Here is a 20,788-nt window from a genome sequence, read left to right as displayed (position 1 = left end):
AGGAGATTTAAAAACACTTCCTCGGTTGTAAATGTTTTCCTTAATTAACACTAAGTCGGTATGCTTGTGATTTATAAATGAATTACAAAAGCTTTCTTAATAAGAGAATGACGTTTTAATTAAAGAACACTGCTACTCAATTTTAGCGTCTGAATACTTAAAATGCATAACTTTAGCGAACAATCTCATAGTTTAATAAAAGTTAAGTGCTTGGCGAAATGTATTCATATCCGGTGCTTTTAAATGGAAGGAGAATCTCGGAAGAGGAGTTTTTTGAAAAAAAAGTTAGTTAAGATCAACGGGTTAAGATAAAGCATTCATATTTTTTTCTAATCAGCAAGTGAAACCAGGAATAAAAAATGCACAACTCTGATAAATTTTATTTTCACACCCAAGTTCCTAATTACAACCAATGTTTTCGCGTAAGAATGCCCGGCACGCATGAGCCCTCCATAAAGTCATACATTCTCTCCTTGCTCGAATTTATGTCCTCCCCTGGTCGTGTTTTCCTTGTAGGATGCAATCCAGTGCGAAAGATTCCGTAATTACTTGTAAATTGACTTCATAACCGACGACACTTCAAGCACAATTACTACGAATCTATAAGACCGTCCCCAAGCATCATGGGGAGAGCAGGAAACCTAAACAGAATCGTAAGCTAAGTGCATAGCACTGTAATGCAAGGGTGACAAGAGTACAACCAGAGTGGGGCTGTTAACACGATATGTACGTCATTACGACGAATTTCCTCGCCCTTTTTCCATTTCAAACGCACAAAACTGATGGAAAATCGGGCAAAAGACTAACAACTAGAGAGAAGAAATACAACGTGTTAGTGCAAGAAGGAGAGCATGATATCACGTGACGTGACGCAACCGTCAAGTAAATTGACAAGTGTCAAAAAAATCGGTTTTTCGCCCTTAGTTTATTTTCTATTAAAAACTGAGTTAAACTTTTTTGCGCATCGTTTAGATTTGTTTGAACGAACGATTTCAAGTGGTCATTTCATGTGTTTGATAATTGTAAGCGTTAGAAATCTGTTTTGTGTGAAAAAACCGCCATAAACCCGCTTTTATGGCCCAAGCGGCCGTTTATATCAGGAAGTCCACTGCACCTAGTTAAGTCTTAATGAGAGCGTCCCAATTCGACAAATGTGGGTTTTTTCGTAACCTCGTCGTAAAAAGGCAACCACAAGCGGTTCCGTGTTTACAAAGCGACATCTAAAGTTAGAAAGGTGCACCCCCTCCACTGTTCAAATAAACATACATCTCCCAAAGAAATAGAGATGCGCTGGGCCACTTATGCCACGTGCGAAGTTATATTTACACACACATCCTGCAAACTTCAACACTAATGTGTCACACCGGTGTGTTTTAGTTTTCTTATTTATTACGAAAGGCGGACGTTCAACTAAGCGAGGATAATTTTTATTGCAGGTCGGGGAATTTTATCGCGGTATTAAATTTTTGTGACAATATTTTAATTAAAATGGTGGTTTTAAGACCATATGTCGGGAATGTTTTATTCATACTGGAATCACTATCAATCACAAGCCATCCTTTTTTATTTATTTTGCCCAACCACCAAGTCTGACGTTGACTAACGGTCTTGTACAACACGAATTCTCATATTCGTGTGACGTTTCGTTGTCAGATAATTTTATGATTCAAAACTCCAAAAAAGACAAACAAACAGAAGAGAATGATTATTATACGTATATCTGGAGCGAAACGGTAATTAATTGGGTTTTAGTGAGTCACCCAGTGTGTCGTTGTGCTTCTTAATCATTCGGTATCTCTTCCAATAAACCTCAAACTAATATACAGGGTAGCCCAGCTCAGCTCCAGTCTTCTGTAGCTTAGTTATTAGTAACGTTGGACTTTTGATATTTTGTAGATGTTATTTATGCTCTGGGACGTATTTCAGGAAATTATTTGTGTTTATACAGGTGTATGACGTCATAATAATATTATTTTTTAGTGCTCGTTAGGGTTTCTTTCTAGCTTTTTAGATGTATCTAAAGTTTTTTTCCAATCGGTTCAGGGATAACTGTTAAAAAAATTAAAACAAAATTAAAGTCGAGGAGGGTTTCAACCCTGTTTATTTTTATAACACTGGATGCGAAATTAAATAACGAACATTTTTTTATCACAACTCTAACGTAAATCGTAACACATTTGGACTAATAAATCATACAATCATTAAAACTCAATAGAAACTGCATGAAAAAAGTTATAATTGGAGAAAAAGTAATACTACAGCTAAAGTAAAAAACACCGAAAACTAAAAACATACTCAAGAATAAGAGTTAAAAAAACAAAAAATAAGGAACATGAAGAATTTATTGAAAACATGACGAAATCACAATCTTTCTAACACAAAAATAAATAAAAATAAAACTACTCTTGAATAAAGAAATTGGGAAAATAGTATTAAAAATAAAAACAATTAAAAATAAATAACATAATCTTTAAAACTAAATAAAAGCTACATAAAAAAATAAAACAAATACGAAAAAAGGCTATAAGCACAAAAATAAAAGTAGTGAACCTATGATAAAAAGCGGTAGTATGAATAAAATGTATCAAAAGCTTTTACGATTTATCTTTTTTTCTCTCATAAAATATATATTACGTCTATCTTTTTCTATTACAAGTTAAAGCATTTACTTCATTTTATTCGTACGACGAAATATCACAAAAAATAATGAATGAATAACTAAACAAAATTACTATGAAATAATAACGCTAAATTTTGGAGAATTTAAAAAATTTAAAAAAATAATGTAATCTCTTAGGGTCGGTTTCACCAACCTCAGTTAAATTAATTAGTGGAATAAATCTACAGAAACCATTGTTAAAATCATAAGAACGATTGTTCTTCACTGTTTATCAAATATAATCACATATGGTAAAACCGACCCTTAATGGCTGTAAACTCGTTTTGTCAAGTATTTTAATGACAAATTTAATTAATACTTATCGAAGATGGTTTCAACGCAATTTCTTTTTAAGTCAAAGTCAATTTTTTTTATTACAACCTTACTGCAAAACTTTATACACGTTAAAAGCTAGATAGGCATTCTAATGAGGACTAAAAATAAATAACATGCGATGATTTTTTTTATTATGACGTCATACTGTTTTGAGACACTCTGTATATTAAAAAAAAATTCTGAAATACTTCCTAGAGTATTAATAACGTCTACAAAATATTAAAAGTCCAACTTTACTAATAACTAGGCTACAGAGGACAGGAGCTGAGCTGGATCACCCTGTATGTATTCACGCTCTTCCGTCTAAACTCCACATTAGAAGTTTAAAAGGTTCTAATAAAGATATTTGTCTGAAAGGTGGTACTCAGCTATAATCTTTTGAGTTCTGTTTAATGAAAATATTTCTTACATGGCGGCATTTTCGGTTATAACGGAAGTCGCTATCAACTTTCTTAACTTAAATGGAAAGTTATGTTTTTCACTGCGTTTTTGGATTAGTTGTGTTATTTTAAGGAAGTTTTAATTAGATTTTTCTATATCTAAGTTCAACCGTTTTCGAGATATTTACGATTTTTGGAAAACTTTTGGATTTGCATCTGTCACTTAAACTATTGGTAACTTTTTTGGCTTTAGAGATTTTGAAATCACATTTCGAACATTAAAAAAGAAAGCTTATAGCTGTTCTCCAGGGTGTTCAAAATTGGAAAAGAAGTTCCAATAGACCCAAGAATTTTAAGGTTAAGTTTGAACAACTTAAAGTACCCAAAACTTACTTTTTGTCTGTCCAATTTTTATTTTAGTAGATGGAGAAGAATTTTTTTCTGCATCGATCGTTATTTGCATTCCCTAGACCTATCTGTGATAGGTTATAGCTATTTTTGCATAATTTGCCATAAATACATTTCTGATTAAACAAACGACAAACTCTGTTCAAAATTGTTTTGGCCGTTCTGTGAAAACAAAATAAATTCATTGAATGTTGGTTTAAAAAAACTTTAATTTCTCCCATTTTTTCTCTCGTTTCCTAACAACTTATGAGAAAAGGTCTATGGCTGATTTTCTCAATTCAAACAAAAATTTATTGTAATTTGAAAACTATTAAACATAAGTACATACCGGGTGCTCAAAAACCGGCGCACCAACTCAATGGAGTGTGATAAAGAATTGCTTACATATAAAGATAAAAATAGTAAAAAAATTCTTTGTATTAAAGTTATTGATAAATAACGAATTTTAAATAAATGATATGTGGCAACGTTGTCTAACATTCGCGATCGTAATAGAATTTGATCAACAATAAAAATAAATTATCTTTGAAACGGTTTCCTAGGAAATAATTCCCAGCGTTGGCATATCTACAAAATGTGATTTTTTGATGAATTTTAATTTTTTGTAAATTAAAAAAACTGCTAAAGGTTGATGGGAAATTTAAAAATAGTTATTCATCGTTGTGTTAGGGAACGATTACTTAGTGTGAAACATAAAAACATTAAAAAATAATGAAAACTGAAGAAGTTAACAAAATTAGTTTGTAGCTCCAGATTTTTTAAAATATGACTTTAGGCATTTTGAGTTTTTGAGTACCAATGTTGAATGTTGACACAGATCGATGCTGAACTAAATTTTCTACCATTTATTTAAATAAAACTTGTGGCATTTCATTTGAAAAAAATAAGTTATGGGTGCTTTAAGTTCTACAAAATAAAAAATTGGGAGTTTGATATTTTTTTTAGAAATCTGAAAGCATCAAGGGAAAGATTTAGGCACTCCGTGTACTTCTAATGTAGGGTATAGACGGAACATCCTGTACATGGAGTGAAACAGTTATTAATTGGGTTTTAGTGACTCACCCAGTGTGTGCTTGTGTTTCTTAATCATTCGCTATCTTTCCTAATAAACCTCAAACTAATATACATTTAGCCATAGACTCCATAAAAGTAAATGTGGCCTGTAAATGGCTAAATACTTGAATAGGAATCGTAAAACGTCTCGTAAAATATCCCATTATGACACACTGCTTACTTTTCCGCCATTAATGGAGAAATCCTCTAAACAGAACCACACGATAATTATTTAAAGTAAACATATAAAAGCCACGTTTTTGTTTATTTAACGTTTCATTGAATTTTCGGGTTTAAAAGTAATAAATCAGTCGGTTTGAGGTCTGAGGGACCCATTCATTACATCAATAAAGTTGATGAGAGACCGAAGCAACTCTCGATTGAATTCGGGCAATCTGTCACTTTCAAAGGAACATTAATCATGATTACGTTTGATAAGAGAGTGGATCCTACAATTCCGAATCAATTAAATTTGAGATGTAACAAATAAAAGGGTGGAGGTATTGAAGTTGGATGATGGAATGCGATTTATTTTCGACGGGAAAAAGGCATTTCCGGTGGAATGTTGAAGTCTAAAAATACATATTTTGTTAAAAGCTAGTAATTCATTTATTAGACTCCAACTAACTACATGTTATCAACATTCGTGTCCACACTTGCGTTAAAAATCCGGTATGACAGTTTAGTTGAAATTTATGGGGGATCTAGGGTAGATTATCTTACGTTTTCTCATTCGATCATGCAACGTTTGAGAATGCTAGATCAATGCCGTCAGACATTTCACCTCAAAGTGGTGATAAATGTAAAATTTTGCTGTCGGATATTGTGCTGTGAAAATGTGATCTCTAATAAATAGATATAAAATAAAGACCTCAAAGAGCGTTTAGGAATTGTGGTTTTTCAGGATTTAAGAATATTAACTAATTTTATTACAAGACATTGCTAATAACTCGTATTTTTTTCTCATAAATTTACATATAGTATTTCATGTTTTGATTACAGTCAGATTTAAAAATTAATTTGTATATCAAGATATGATGCATTTTATTTTTGTAAGTTTCGTCTTCTCACAAGAACAATTTCATAGTGTCAGCAAGTTTTTATATAGTTTCTGATTTTTTTAATTACAAGTACAAGTGTACCTTAAGTAAATATTTGCTTTTAAGTTGGTAATGAGCAAGCTTTAAATAGAAAGTTAACAAACATGTAAGAAAAATGTTTTTGTTTATTGGTTATTTTGTTTTTAGTGCAGATTTTCTTCAATAAATTATTATTAATTTAAGACAACAAACAAAAGGATTTCTCTGCAAGTGTGATGGTTTAGAAATGTTTTTACTGTATTTATTTAGAGCTTTTGACATAAGAATTTAAAAAAATTATGGAACAGAATTTACAACAGGATTGCACTAATTTATTTGCTGTATTATTTTTTTTGCATATTATGCCAGATGGGTCTGCTGAAGGTATTTCTTGCTGTACCTACCTCGTAAAGTAAGAAGTTATAATATTATGCAGAAATCACCTTGCTATTACCTTATTTTTTGTCAGAAATTTAATCACAATTTCTTATAGTAATAAATATTAATTAGTTAAAAATTACTCGTTAAAATTTTTATAATTTTTGCTGTCATTTTAACCTCAAAATTACATTTATTATTGATTGATTAATTAAATTAATTAATTAATTAATTATTTTTTGTTTTTATTACACAGTGAAATCTCTTCCTATAAGCGGACACCGAATGACATGCTTTTTGTCCGGTTTAAGGAGGTGTCCTCTTAAGACTAATGATATATAGACTAATGTATATAGACATAAACTTAAAATAATTTATTAAAGAAGTGGTAGCATGATAATATTTTATACAATACCAATATTTATCAATTATTTCCTGGGAAAAAATAATCATTTTTCTTCAATATTTGCTACATCTTTTTCACCAATCCTTGATTCCATTGCTAGAATTGTACTTAAAATGTATACCCGTATGCTGGCGAATTCAAAACATGTCTAGACACTCTTCAGATATCTTAAAAATTCATCTCCACAATGGATTTGAAAAGCAGAATATTTTTATTATGCACTTTTATAAACCCATGAATTTATTAATGGGTCTATTTATTCTTCTTCACAAACGTTTTACACTTCCAAAACCATTTCATCACCTATTCATGATTGTTTTTAACAATATTTGCTGATTGGGTTTTTCTATTTCACATTTCTTTAGTTACGGGTAACCCAATTGTGTTTTTTATTATTTTAATGTTAACACGGGTAAACTTTTTTGATTTTAGTTTTAGTTTTTATTTTAAAAGAGAAACAAGAGCATTTGAAATACTTTAGCTCAATACGGGGCTAACAAAAATGTCCTTTTATGCGATGGGTCTGTCTAGAGGAGGTGTCTGTTAAGAGAGATTTCACTGTACAAACTGAACCAAAAGAAATGCACAAAGTTCCTATTTTTGTTCGTAGTAATTTTTCAAAAAAATTAGGTCGATTTGAAGAAATTAAAAAAATTAATTTATAATAAAAATATTGATAATTAAACATAATGGGCTTGATTTTTTTGTTATTTACTTATTTTATAAGCTCCATTTGTTTTATATAGTTTTTTGTATCTTGTATCATTATTTACTGTATGGAAACATTTAATACATGTATGACACCTAAACACAAAAAAATAAACAAAAAACAATTACTCCTCTTAAAATAAAATAAAACAAAAAGATAAATCTCTTTGTGTAGTACTCTTAATAAGTTTTATAACTTTTTATTTTTCTTTTTTTTTGTATTTTCTTGCCCAATTTTTTGACTTTTTTATACTTACCATAAAGATAAAAATGTGTACTATCTAAAACACCAATTAAAAATGCTAGTTGTCGTTAAAAAAAATAAAATTTAAATGGTACTCAAAACGAATGACGTCAGAAATGTTATTGTGGTGTCAAAGTGTAGCATTTAAAAAAAAGCAAAGTCCACTCAAAGGTTTGAATTATGTGCTTTACTTTTTCTTCAATTTGTTTTTATTTTTTAACATATTGTGTTAAATTTTGAGTCATGGTGCTTTGTGTTTCTTGTTTTATAACATTTTGAAAAATTGTTTAAAACATGTCTTTTAAAAATGAAATGCAACACACAATTTGTTTTACATATGCATGTCACTTTATGATTTATGTGAATTAATTAATTTTTTTCTAGAATTTTTGGAAATAAGTTTTTAACTGAAATAATGCTTTTTGAAAAACAAGTAATTTTGTCTCTTTTGAGCTGTTGTATTTTGGAATAAATTCCAGTTTCTGTTAATTTTTCTAATACAGTTATTTTTTATTGTTGTAAACATTTCGGAGATTATAGAAGGGTAAATGATCTCAACCTCGACAAATAATGAGTCAAGAAATATTAAATTGATTAAATGAATTGAATGAAGCAAGGTAATATCGACGTAATTCGGCAGTTTTTCTTTTTTTTTTTTAAGTGGAACTTTTTGAAATTATAAGCCAGTTTTGTAGCCCAGTATTAGGCTACTGCTTAGAGTTGGTTCTAAGTAAATAACCATATAAAAATGGATAAAAAGCGTTGTTACTTTATTTTTGTATTTGTTACTGGTTTTTATTTTTTGGTTTGAAATAATGAAGTTATTCTAGCTAAAAAAAATTGTAAATCAGTCAAAATTGACTGAAGTAACGTGATCTAGACCTATTTGTTAGTTTGCTGATTTTTTCAACTTGTTTCTACACAAAATTTATGGCTCAAGAACGAAACTTCTAACTCTAATAAAGGTAGCAAATTCGCTGCCTTTATAGATAAGTAAAAGTAAGTGCCTCAACAATGACCGATTTCTCTCGAACTTGCGATGAATGCATTAGATGCACCAAGTCATAAACCTCTCCGAAAATAGCTTCCACTCCACCGAAACCAACCGAGGAAAATCCAAGCAAAGTCTGTCAGTCAGCGCATCGTCCGTCGTTTCCTCCGTCACGTTTCACTTTTTCAGTGTTTGTTTTCAGGTGCCGCGTGTCTGTTTCAGTGCGTGTCGCGCTTGCGTGTGCGTTTCGCCGTCAAAAACGTCCGCTGAACTCCCGATTTCAGTGCGCTTTTAGACGCCTGAAAATTCGCTGTCGGCGGCGGCGGCGGCGGCGTGGAAAATTGCCGGTCAGTGACGGTCGTGTTATGAAGCGGCGAGTTTAATTCGCGGAACGGATGGAAAATGCGCTGCTCCGAGTTTTGGTGAGGGTGCGTGTGCCAAATGGGAATTGTGTCAATTAGGTTCTTTGAGAATATGCTGCGAAATATGGGCAAGGAAGCGGAAAGTGGAGGGTTTTCCTACTCCTTTTTTGGAGAAAATGAATTAATTGACCATTGTTTCGACGACTTTCTTTACAACTATGAGGCTTTTGCTCCTTTTTTGACGATAAATGAAGCCATGTGACTTGAATTTCAAATTTAAATAAAGCGAAAATAATAAGCTGAATTTCCATAATGTTTTTCTCATTTGACTGGGACGAGGATACATACAGGGTGTCCCAGCGATGTGATAAAGTTCATTATTGACCTGTGAATGTTAGAATTTTTTTTTACGAAAGCCGTACATACCAACCCCCTGACTTACTTAAAATTATTTTAAGTGTTTAAGGTGTTTCTAAAATATGTAACAACACAAACTTACGTTTTCTTATATTTTTATGAATGTAATAAGCTACATTTTGTTGCATTTTTGGATGTAGCTTTTAACACAGATGTTTTTAAGCTAAATTGTTATTGGTTGATTTTGCTTTGTTTTTGAAATAACTTGATTTTTTTGACAAAAAAACGCTTTTTTTTAAATCATTACATTAAAACTAAGTACATCTCTCACCTCTTTAATGAAGAAAGTTCAAACTTCAATGATGTATTATTTTTATTAGCTTACTGCAATCATGAAGATAAAAAATGAAGAGGTTTGTTGGAAGTTGAATAACTTAACACTAACAAATAAGTGTCTTTTGCTGATTACTGAAAATATATTTCACATTAATCATTAAAAAAATTATTAACTATTGTTTCAGTACTCAAGCAGTGAAATTTTCTGCTAATAACTTTAATGTTATACTTTTAGGCCATTATTTGTTATTTATTGCAGTGAAATAACTACTAACATTTTAATTAATGGCGAATTTTTAAATTTCCGTATAAACTTCAACAAATGGTCTGTGGTGGAGTTGCTATGGTTATGATTGGAGCTCAGAAAATATGCAAAATACGTATAAAGTGCATATATGCTTATTTTGACAAAATTCTATAAATGCATATGCATTTATAAAATGTGCATATTTTCAATGTTTTTTGGCAGCAATTTCCTGAAATTACTGTAAATGTATAGTCACTATCAAAAAGAATGATACCTCTAAAACCGCAGCCACAAACCTTTTCGATATGGTATGGTTAATGTGTATTAACTTTTAAAGTGAAATATCTGTTATTAATTTTAGGCATTTTAAGCTTTATGTTTGTACATAGAGAGTTTAATAATCATTGAGATGCAAGAACGAAAAACAGGGTGTTCCATTTAAGTTTTTTAAGTTAGTCTACTTTTAACAAACTTCTTAATTTTTCTAGATTTTTAATTGTAATTCCCTAAACAATTGGAACTGATTTAAGTTTGAACTTTTTTGGTGATGAGAGTCCGACTTTTCAACGATTTTTTGTTTTAGTGTAATATGTTTAAAAAACGTATTTCTGTCAAAAAAATCAAATTTTTGCAAAATTTAAGTAGAATACAATTTGCGAATAAAGTTATCCGTATTAAAAGCTACGTCCAAAAACGCAGTAAAATTTAGGGCGTTCCATTTGAAAAAACATAATTTTTGTGTTTTTTTAATATTGGAACATCCTGTATAAATACCGCAATATTTTAGAAACATCCAGCTGGATCGCAGCTTTAATCTAAAAAAAGGAAAAGTTAATATCTTTAATAATAAAGTGTCTTTCTAGACTTGTGTTGGCCGAAAATTGTAATTCAACGTAATGCTAGTGTTATGTCACTGAATTGCATAAGATTTGCTGGGAAAAGGCAAATCACCATACACTTCGAATTCGTGGTAAAAATGCGAATCAAATGAATATAAACGCAAAATTATTCATAGGATGTCTACTTACTGATTCATATTCAATCGTCTAACACGATGACAACTTAATAACAGCATAATATACATCGAATAAATGACGAATGAACTGAGAATCTCATTAATATGTAGGTGGATACGTTGATTAGATCTAAAATTTATTCAAAGCATGATAACGTTTAGATGTCTCGTGAGTGTCTTAAAATAATTCGCTTTATCTCAACCGAAAATTTGCCAATTTAATATTCTGTCAAAGCACGAATTTAGTTTCGGATGGCAAAAGACTAATAACACGTTTGTGTTTTTCCAGCTTTATTATCTAATGTTACGTCTCTTAGAAGTTATTCTTTCGCCTTATAACATGATCTTTTGATAAGAGTGACGTCTTTTGACGAGATTTCAGTGCAACAAAACAAGTGTTAAGTTACTAAGTTTGTTTCACTTTTTTAATATGATTTAACTGAAGAATGGTTTGTTAAGAAAAATCATTTGATTTATAAACTGTTTTTTCTAAACCCCATATTAAAAGTATTAAAAATTAATAACTATTTTGGGCATTTTTTTAAAGTGTTAAATTTGTTTTTTGACGTTTTCAAATTTCGAAAAAAGTTATTAAACTCAAGATTTTGAAATAGAATGCTTCATTTTTTTCTTTATTGTTTCAAGAAAAAAATAATTATGCATCGATCTGTGTTAACGTTTTTATATGTAGTGGTCCAGCACAGCTCCTGTCTTCTGTAGCTCAGTTATAATTAAATTAGAACTTCTGATACTTTATAGATATTATTTATACCTTCTTTAGGACACATTTCAAGAAAATATTTTTAATTATGCAAAATGTAATAATTAATTAAAAATTTAAAAAGTAATGTAATTAGACAAATAATGTAATAATTTTTTAATGCCATACTGTTATTTCTTGTGCTTATTAGGATACTTTTTTAGTTTTTTTTATATCTTTAAATTTTTGTTCAAATCAGTTTAGGGATTACTGTTGAAAGAATAAAAACCAAAAAAATCGTTTTACACTTTTAATTTTACAAATTAATAAAAAATAGACACAGTACTTTTTTATAACATTATTATGACGTATGTTTTGAACAAAGTCTGTCAGCTTTATTAATTAAGTATGAGTGATCTGAATAAATTACTTGAGGGTGTTCACAACATTAAGAACTTTTTATTAATTATTAATTATTATTATTAAGTAAATTGTAATACCCTGTAGTAATTCAGTACCGTCTGTTAACACGTACCTAGGTACTAGTTTAGTGTTGCTGTTTGTATTTTTTATTAATTTTTAAAACTAAAGGTGTACCGATTTTTTTGGGTTTTTATGTTTTCAACAGTAATCCTTTAACCAATTTGAATAAAAAATATAGCCATGTAAAAAGCAAATAAGACATTATTATGATGTCATAATTTTTTGGCACACTCTGTATATATAATAAAAAATATTCTTTTGAAGTATAACGCCTACAAAATATTAAAAGTCTAACTTTAACTTTACTAATAACTGCTGGGTTGAACCACCCTGTATGATATTGTGATTAATGATTTTCAAGTTATTTTGATTTTTTTAGATTGTCGAAAATTTATTAACTATTAACCTTACTTCGCTTTTTTCTACAAGAAAGCTTTCTCATTTAATAAGAGACAAGTTATGTTCAATTTTTTTATACCGGGTGCGTAAAAATTCTAACATTTCAATATTTCAAATTTCAAAAATTCAAGTTTTTCAAGATTTTTCCCGGAATCTACACATGCTCCTCAACAACGTACCACTGAGTTGGTGCGCCAATTTTTGAACATTCTGTATTTTTATGTTGTCGTTTACTTTTAAAATAAGTAAGCTTGGCGGAAATGTGAACCTTTCAGATCCAAATTCATTTAAACGTCTAAAATCTAGTTTGTTTAAAAACAAAATTTGTTGGCGTTTTTTCCAAAGCACGCTTTGCAAAAATACTTTTTTCTCCATTTTCATCAGCATGTAAGATTCGATCATGTCACGCGATATATCGTTCTAATCAGGAATAAAAACACTTTTCAAAAATACAAAAAGCGAATATGGTTTCTATAAGAAAAACCAAAGTTAAGTGTAGTAACTCTGACATCAAGAACGCCTTGGAAAATACAATGACAGATTTAGATTTCTTGTAAAAAATGTCTGAAGAACAAAACGTCTAGTTTTTTTGGTTTTCGCTTAAAAAAATAAAAACGAAAATTACAAATTTCGATATTATTTTATTACTTTTCGTATAGAGGAAGACACAAATGTTGTAGATTTTACACACCATATTTGGGGTGCGAACTAATTACAAAGTTCACTGTTGGGATTTTGCCTAAATTAGAGGATAAAGTGTCGTTAAGTCTTCTCGAATTGTACGTACAGGTGGCCAATATATGCTCAAACTTAAGTCTTCAGCTCTCCCAACTTTCGAAATTTCAGTTATAAGAAAAAGAGTTTACAATGAATAATGAATGCGAATTTCGCCAAACCGATGATGTAAGATCATTGTTCCATTCCAAGCTGTCGAACGTGATCGAGAATGTCTAACTGACGGATTTCCGGTCACAAAGCCGTGTCTGCCACCACTCATTAAATTTATTTTGAAAAGCTTCCACTTTCTGTTCCCGCCGTTTTGTTCCTTCACCTCGCTGACACAAATCAATTTGTGCAGACGACGCTCTCTTACCACCGGAATGGATATTCCATGTTCGGTATTAATCAGTTTTCGATCGGGGAAAGTGTGGGTGAACGATGTCATTTTTGTGCTTTGAACTTGGTTAAAGTTGAGTGAAAATGGTGACAGGATAACCTAGAGGATATGTTTCCGGGGTGCATCCGGGGGCCCCGTTCCACGCAGGGCTCCACGGATGATATCAGCAAGCAGACCAAGTCCATTGTTCAGGTTAGTTGCCGGATTTATTAATCTCGCAGGTGCAATGAGGAAACTTGAACGAGAGATGCGCTTACGAGACGCTTAGAGCGAGGAGAAAATTATGACAAAGTTGGAGTTTTTAATATGGGGGTGGTTTCATGTCACGGAGTTATAATGGAAAAATTAAATCTCGCGGAAGCGTGATTTTTTTGACGGTTGTGAGCGGATGAGCTTAGTGGAGTCGATCGGAGACAGGCATGATATTTATTCATGCAAATTTAACATACTGTACCATAATTATATTTTTTGTTGTTTCTTTCAGTAAAGTTAAACAGACAACATTGTTGTAAAATATTTTTTAATAATTCCACAAACATCTAAAACATTCTTACTTTTAAAATAAGCTGTTGTGACATGTAGGTACAGGGTGAGTCAATAGTGTGTTATTTCTGACATGTCCTAAGATGCAACCAAAAATACTAATTACACTTACCACTTGAAACATCGTTTAATTTTTAAAAACACTAATTGGATCAACGTTGGTTTTTATTTTTTAAATAATAATAGTATATAATGAAATTTTAGCAAAACTGTCAAGACAAACTTGATAATATTTAGAACATTGTAATCGTGGATTAATTTCGAAAGTTTTAACGACTATCGATCTGGTCAGCTGGAATCAGTTTTATCACTTGCATACTAAAAAAAATCAGAAAGAACCCACTATTGACTCACCCTGTATAGTTTGTGCTTGATTAAATAATTTCCTGATCTTAATTTTTCTTATTTGCGTAAGTTTTTTCCTATAACAGTGTATTCCCTATTATAATGTACAAGTGTGTTGCGAATATGTGCAAAAATGTTTTAACCATAGATTAAGCATAAAAAATGATTTGGTCTATATTTTTTAATTTTTTCTAAAAAAGCTTTGCAATGGCCGAGCTAATATCGACTGCAACTTTTCACATTTTATTATATTAGCCGAAAACGGCACATTTAATAAAAAAAATACAAGAAGTGAAAAACAATTTATGTCAAGGTAGTTCTTGTCCTACAACCTTGCAATTAGCAATATTAAATGATTATTAAAAGAAACGACTCGATGTTAAATATAATCTGAATTGTCTGTTAATACAGAGGCTAATTATTGCACAAAAAAAGAACCTTTTAAAAAATTATAAATACAGACTAACTAATTTTTAATGTTTAATCTATGGTTAGAATATTTGTATTTTCTAGGACCGGTTTATAGAGCGTCATTAATTTAGAGCGTCATTAATTTAATTCGCAATTAAATGCGTGATTAACTAACTGATCACGTGACCAAATTGAAGCAGCTTGGCTGGTCCATTTGTGTTGTTAACTTTTAACAACGCAATTAACTTTAATTGAGCTTTTTATAAACCGGTCTTTAGCGATTTTTAGTTAAATCAGAATTAATTTGACTGTTTTTAATTAGTACATAATTTATTAGATATAGTAGAGAACGTCAAAATAATGAAACAAAAAATTGCAAAGGAAACAAAAAATAGATTGATAAAAATGCTAAAAATGAACAATACATACAATTTAGATATCAATATTAACAACAAATACCTATTTTAAAATTTGTTTTGAATCTTTGTACTTTCTGTTTAAAAGTACTAAGTCAGGCTTAGATAATTTTTTTCGTTTGCAAATTCATTACATAAAAATATGAAATTTACAATAGAAGTAGTAAAGTAGAGGACTTTAAAACACTTGCCGTCGTGCTTGAAAAATCGCGCATGATTTATAGATTTTAATATCCACTTATACTTTAAAATACTATATTTTAATTTTTAAATTTTCTGTATTAATTAAATTTATTTATCAGCTTTGTTACTATCTAGCGTTAACATGGGAATCTGTTTTCAAATATCTTCCAATGTACAGCGCCGATCAAAAATAATGACATCCACACAAACCGAGCTAGATATCAAAAGTCTAATTAAATCTTTTAGGCCATAAATTTCAACAAACAGGTTAGTTTCTAATTATCCAGCTAGCTTATAAACTAGCCAAACGTACACATTACATTTGTGGCTACGGTTTGAGGAGTGTAATTTTTTTGACCGTCACTGTATATTATATTGTCGGATAGACTTTGTCTTTTTTCATACTTGCAAAATAATTTTTTATCTATAATTATTGACCTTTTGGTTCAATTACCATTTAACTTACATCAGAATAATATTTAATCCTATTCCGATGATTTTGGGTTTTTATTTGTTAATGTTTTATTCCAAGGTTCCTTAGTAAGTGTATTAAAAAAATTAAGTGTGTAATTCCTTTTAATTGTTAACAATTAGATGAGAATACTTTCTCGAATGCACTCTGGCACTTGTGTTTTTCATTTTGAAACTAAATCTTGTGGAATCGACTTATAATTCAACTTTTTTTTTATTACATTTTTTACTTTTTATTTTAATTTAATCACTATGACATGTATATTTAAAAAAAAATGTTGGCATATAAATACCCAGTCGTATTATTTAATTTTTTTAAAATGCGATTTTAAATTTTCGTTTATCACTTTGCTCTTCTATTACTTTTTTGATTCATCTACCACCATTCTTTATATTTATCATAAAACTGATATTATTAAAGAAAAGCCCTAAAATTATTGAATTTTAGAAATTTTATGATAGCGTGTTTAATTACATCCTAAATATTTTATTATTAACTATGCCTTTTCAATATTTTCTAAATAGTTCGATTTGGAACTATTTAGAAAGAATGTGGGAACAATTGGAAAAATGTAGCTAATACATTGTATAATGAACTTTCATTTTTAAAGGTGTTACCAGATATAATTTTACTTTAGAAAACAGATGTGGAAAAAGATTAATACAATAATTAAAAATACATAACAACATTTGTTTCCCATTGAGTATCTAATGCTTCTCCCGAAATAATATTTTTACTGATGAAAAATCTGTGGAATGACAAAAGAAATAAGCTCTGTTACCACCGTTGAAACAGAACTTCACCTTAATTTATTCTTAGTTTACCATGCATTTCATTTTGTAATTTTCCAAAAGACAAAAAAAAAATTGGTTTGTTATTTATATTGTTTTTTTCGTATTTGTTATATTTGAAAAAATATTGTCTTATTTAATTTTGTAACATGAAAATATTTTTTTTACTTCACTTCTTTTGTTTCTATCTTTATTAAAATTGACGGTATTAAAGGTAAAAAGTTAATTTCTATCAAAGCAAATGAGTACGACATCATTTGGCTACAAAATATGTATTCGCTGTTTCAAAACTATAAAAATGCCAACGTCGCATTTTACCGAAGTATTTTTTTCATAGAGGTTAATGAAATTGTAAAATAGGTATTAGTGCATGAATAGTTTATAAAAGCTGATTTTATGAGAAAATGCGACGTTGGCGTTTTTACAGTTTTGAAATAGCTAATACCAGAAATACTGAAAGTTGTTATTATTCTTTCTATTATTTTGATGTCTAAGGCTTCAGAATATTAAATATAACATTTTTTAGCAAGATGTTATTAAAAAGCAACATAATATGAATACTGCTACATGGTTTTTAGAATTTTGGAGATAAGATATATTTTCTTAATTTTAATTGTCTTCAAACTAAAAAGCTTCATCGTGCTGAAACTTGGAACGTTGACATTTGAGACTGAAACTTCGCAAACATTAGGTGTTTACATTTGAGTTACAAACTGGAGCGCTAAGATTAGACCTGTGAAATTCTATTAGTTACGAATTGCTTTAGAGGAATTAACTTAAACATCTGTGCTAATCTCAATTAAGTTAATTGGCTAGATTTAACTGTTTTTTTTTACTTTAACATTTCTAGAATTTTTATTAGAAAGCTGTACAAAACTTTGAGTGAATCATCATTTTGATGCGCTTCACATTACTCGTTAGTTGTTGTCATAACAGCAATCAAAAATAGAAAAATCCAAGATGAAAGAGTGACTTCAAACGAACGCTGCGCTAATTTAATTAACTGTTTCAAACTCGGTGCCAGATTATTTTAATAAATCAAATTCATATACCGGTGTCTTCCTTACTATTCTTTTCCTCCACAAACGTAATAAATCGCCAGGCGATTATAATTTAGTGAAAAAAATGCCCAATAAAGCCTCCCCCTGTCCCCAAAACTATGTAAAAACATCTCTCCCTAGTTTACACAGACGCCTCTCTCTGTATGTGTGTTGTGCGATGATTTACGACGTCGCTGAAACTTCGAAAATGAGAAAAGCAGAAGAGGAGACTCTCTGATCTCAGCCAATTCCCAATTCTCCTTCCTTTGATAAATTCACAGAACCCTGCTTATTTGACGAAAACTATATTTACACTTCGGGACCTGATTGAACGGAGGCACCTGACGCTAGACGAGGGAAAAATGACAATGACAAAACTGAAAAATCTTTCATACAGGGTGACCCACGGGTGTGTTATCGGTCTATAACTTTTTTGCTATTTGAAATATTGCGATGATGTTTTTATTATCCGATAGATTGACTTAAACTCCACAAACTAAAAATATTTTTATTATACACAGGGAGTTGTATACAGGGTGGTAACCAAAGTTATATTTTTTTAAATGAAACATCTTCTATATTTTTCTACAGTTAGATTCTACGTAAAAAAATTATGTAATTTTATATCAACTATTATGGGTCTATCTTTTTTTGTTTCGGATTTATTCAACTTTTCGTTATGAAAAAGACTAATTTTTTAAAAATCACTGCGAAGTCGCCTATTAATATTTTCCAGCAAATTTGCAACAAAATACTTTGTAGTTTTAGTTTTAATTAGTTCCATTTGACTTATCAGATTCTACGCTAACAAATTTTTTTGTAATAAAATATACAGGGTGATTCTTTTAGGGCCTATATTAGAAACTTTTTAACTTTTATTACAGCTAGAGTTTTAAAATTTTTTGTACGATTTAAATCGACCGTTCTTAGTTTAACTAAATTATTTCTAAAATGCTTGAGCTTCCGGAACTACAAAAAATGGCGCCAAGTTTGAAATTTTAAATTTCGACCACATATTTTTATTGCATATTTGAAATTCAACTTCACAAAATGAGTAAAATATATCCAAGTTGTTAGTACTTGTCTATCATAGTTTTTGACATATGTCAAGTTTTTTGTTAGAATTTTTATTTGCAAGATTTTATATAAGATATCACAGCCCTTGAACTCTTTGTATTCGATAACAAAAGGTTCCATACTTTTCAAAATTGTCAACTGTCAAAAAATTATGGTTGGTATTTTTTCGAAATGGTTATCAAAAAACTTCTATAACGCAATTTTTTCAAATGAAACAATTCTATTTTCTTAACGACAATCGAAAGATTTTTTGTTGAAAAATCTTGAAACACATTTAAAATTTGCTATGCTTACTCCATATCGTTAGAAAGCTTATCAAAAATGCTATCGTTACATAAAAAAACTGATGGTGTTTTATTTGAAAAAAATGAGTGATTTAACTCTTTGCATTTTTGCACAGCCTGTATATTATCTGCGTGCTTTAACTAAAAATCGATTATTTGGTAAAACTACAAGGTATTATAAGTTTTTGTGTTGCAAATTTATCGGAATATATTCATAAGCGACTTCGCAGTGATTTTTCAAAAATTGGTCTATTTTATAACGAAAAGTTGAATAATTCCAAAACGAAAAAAGATAGACCCATAATTGTTTATACAAAGTTACATCATTTTTTACGAAAAATCTAACTATGGAAAAATATAAAAATATATTATAAATATATAATATCTAAAATATATTTTCAAAAAACAATTCGCATTAAATTAACCAATTGTTGTTCGAGCGTAATTAATTAATTTTGCTACAAGCGAACGCAATCCGAACTCATGTTAATGTAGGCATTGTTGGAAATTAAAAACTTGTTATTATATTATAGACATCGATTTTCACTCTAACAAAGCTAATTTAGGAATTGATGGTCAAATATTGCATTTGATAACTTTCCCGATTTTATCAAATGAGAAACAATTCGTGTTATAACTAACAGTCGATTTTATCCCAACATAAACAATGAAATGTAAACAATATTTATACACAAAAAGATAAAATCTAAACAAAACTTGCACGCTATTTCTTAAAGTTGACTTCTTTTGTAACATTTGAACCTCCTTCGTGCCAGACTAGCATTCCTAATGAAAATTTCACTTTTAACCAAATCCATGGTAATGCAAGTTTGCAACGGTTATTAGTTCAGTGCACTTATTAATTTACTCGCTCGTTATTTAATTAATTATTGTTACATAACACTGTACTTGCAGTAATGATACATTATTTCTGGTGGATGCGCTAGGTTTAATCATAATAATTGAGCTTCAATTGGAATTTATTATGATTAAAGTTGTAACAGAACTGTTGTGCTTATTATTTAATTACCGAATTATTAGTGGAACTGAAAGCAATTAGTTTAGGGATATTGCCGATGACAAGTCGGAGTAATACTTTGGTAAAAAATTACTTCTTTCGTCTGTAAGTGATGTGCAAACGGATTAATCATCAGAAGTGGTTTTAGCGTGAAATTCGATGCGTTTTGTGATTTATGAATGAAATTACGAGGCGTTCTTTTGAATGTAAGAGTTTAAATTTAGATCTTGATGGTAAAATCGGAATGTGCACTTTTTCCGTTACGGCAGTTTTATTAAAGGAGTGTTTGATCTTTTGCTTCAGGCGATTAAAGGTGGAGAAAACGAGGTTTGAGAATTGATTTTTTCAACTTTGTTTTTATATTTCCAGTTCATTTTAAATTAAATAAAAATCGAAACATATTTCTACTTAGAAATAGATGTATTAAAGTAAATTGAGATTCTTGTGTTCTAAAAATATTTTTTGTACTTTGGTTTTACAAATTATTCATTGTGAAACCGAAAGTAGTTTCACAAAGAGAATTTTTGTGCAACTTCTTTTAGTAAATTAA

The 20,788-nt window shown here is 29.8% G+C and overlaps 1 protein-coding gene across 6 annotated transcripts in view; it reads left to right on the top strand.

The window, feature by feature from the left end:
- sick (sickie) overlaps nucleotides 1–20,788 on the top strand; it is a 269,698-nt gene that overhangs the window by 33,730 nt on the left and 215,180 nt on the right. Inside the window, exons 1-2 of one of the 6 annotated variants that reach the window (XM_015983906.2) lie at nucleotides 8,837–9,064; nucleotides 13,620–13,850. The exons of 3 other annotated variants lie outside the window; for them this stretch is intronic. In XM_015983906.2, the coding sequence (XP_015839392.1) occupies nucleotides 13,767–13,850 (84 nt within the window). In that variant the 5' untranslated portion in view covers nucleotides 8,837–9,064; nucleotides 13,620–13,766. Of the gene's footprint in view, nucleotides 1–8,836; nucleotides 9,104–13,619; nucleotides 13,851–20,788 lie in introns of those variants that run through there. 2 more of the 6 variants (XM_015983905.2, XM_064357824.1) reach the window with 2 other exon arrangements.

Source organism: Tribolium castaneum, chromosome 7 (assembly GCF_031307605.1).
Source record: "Tribolium castaneum strain GA2 chromosome 7, icTriCast1.1, whole genome shotgun sequence".
Lineage (NCBI taxonomy): Eukaryota > Metazoa > Arthropoda > Insecta > Coleoptera > Tenebrionidae > Tribolium > Tribolium castaneum.
The sequence above is the reverse complement of the archived record's forward strand: the minus strand, read 5'-3'. Positions and strand labels throughout refer to the sequence as shown.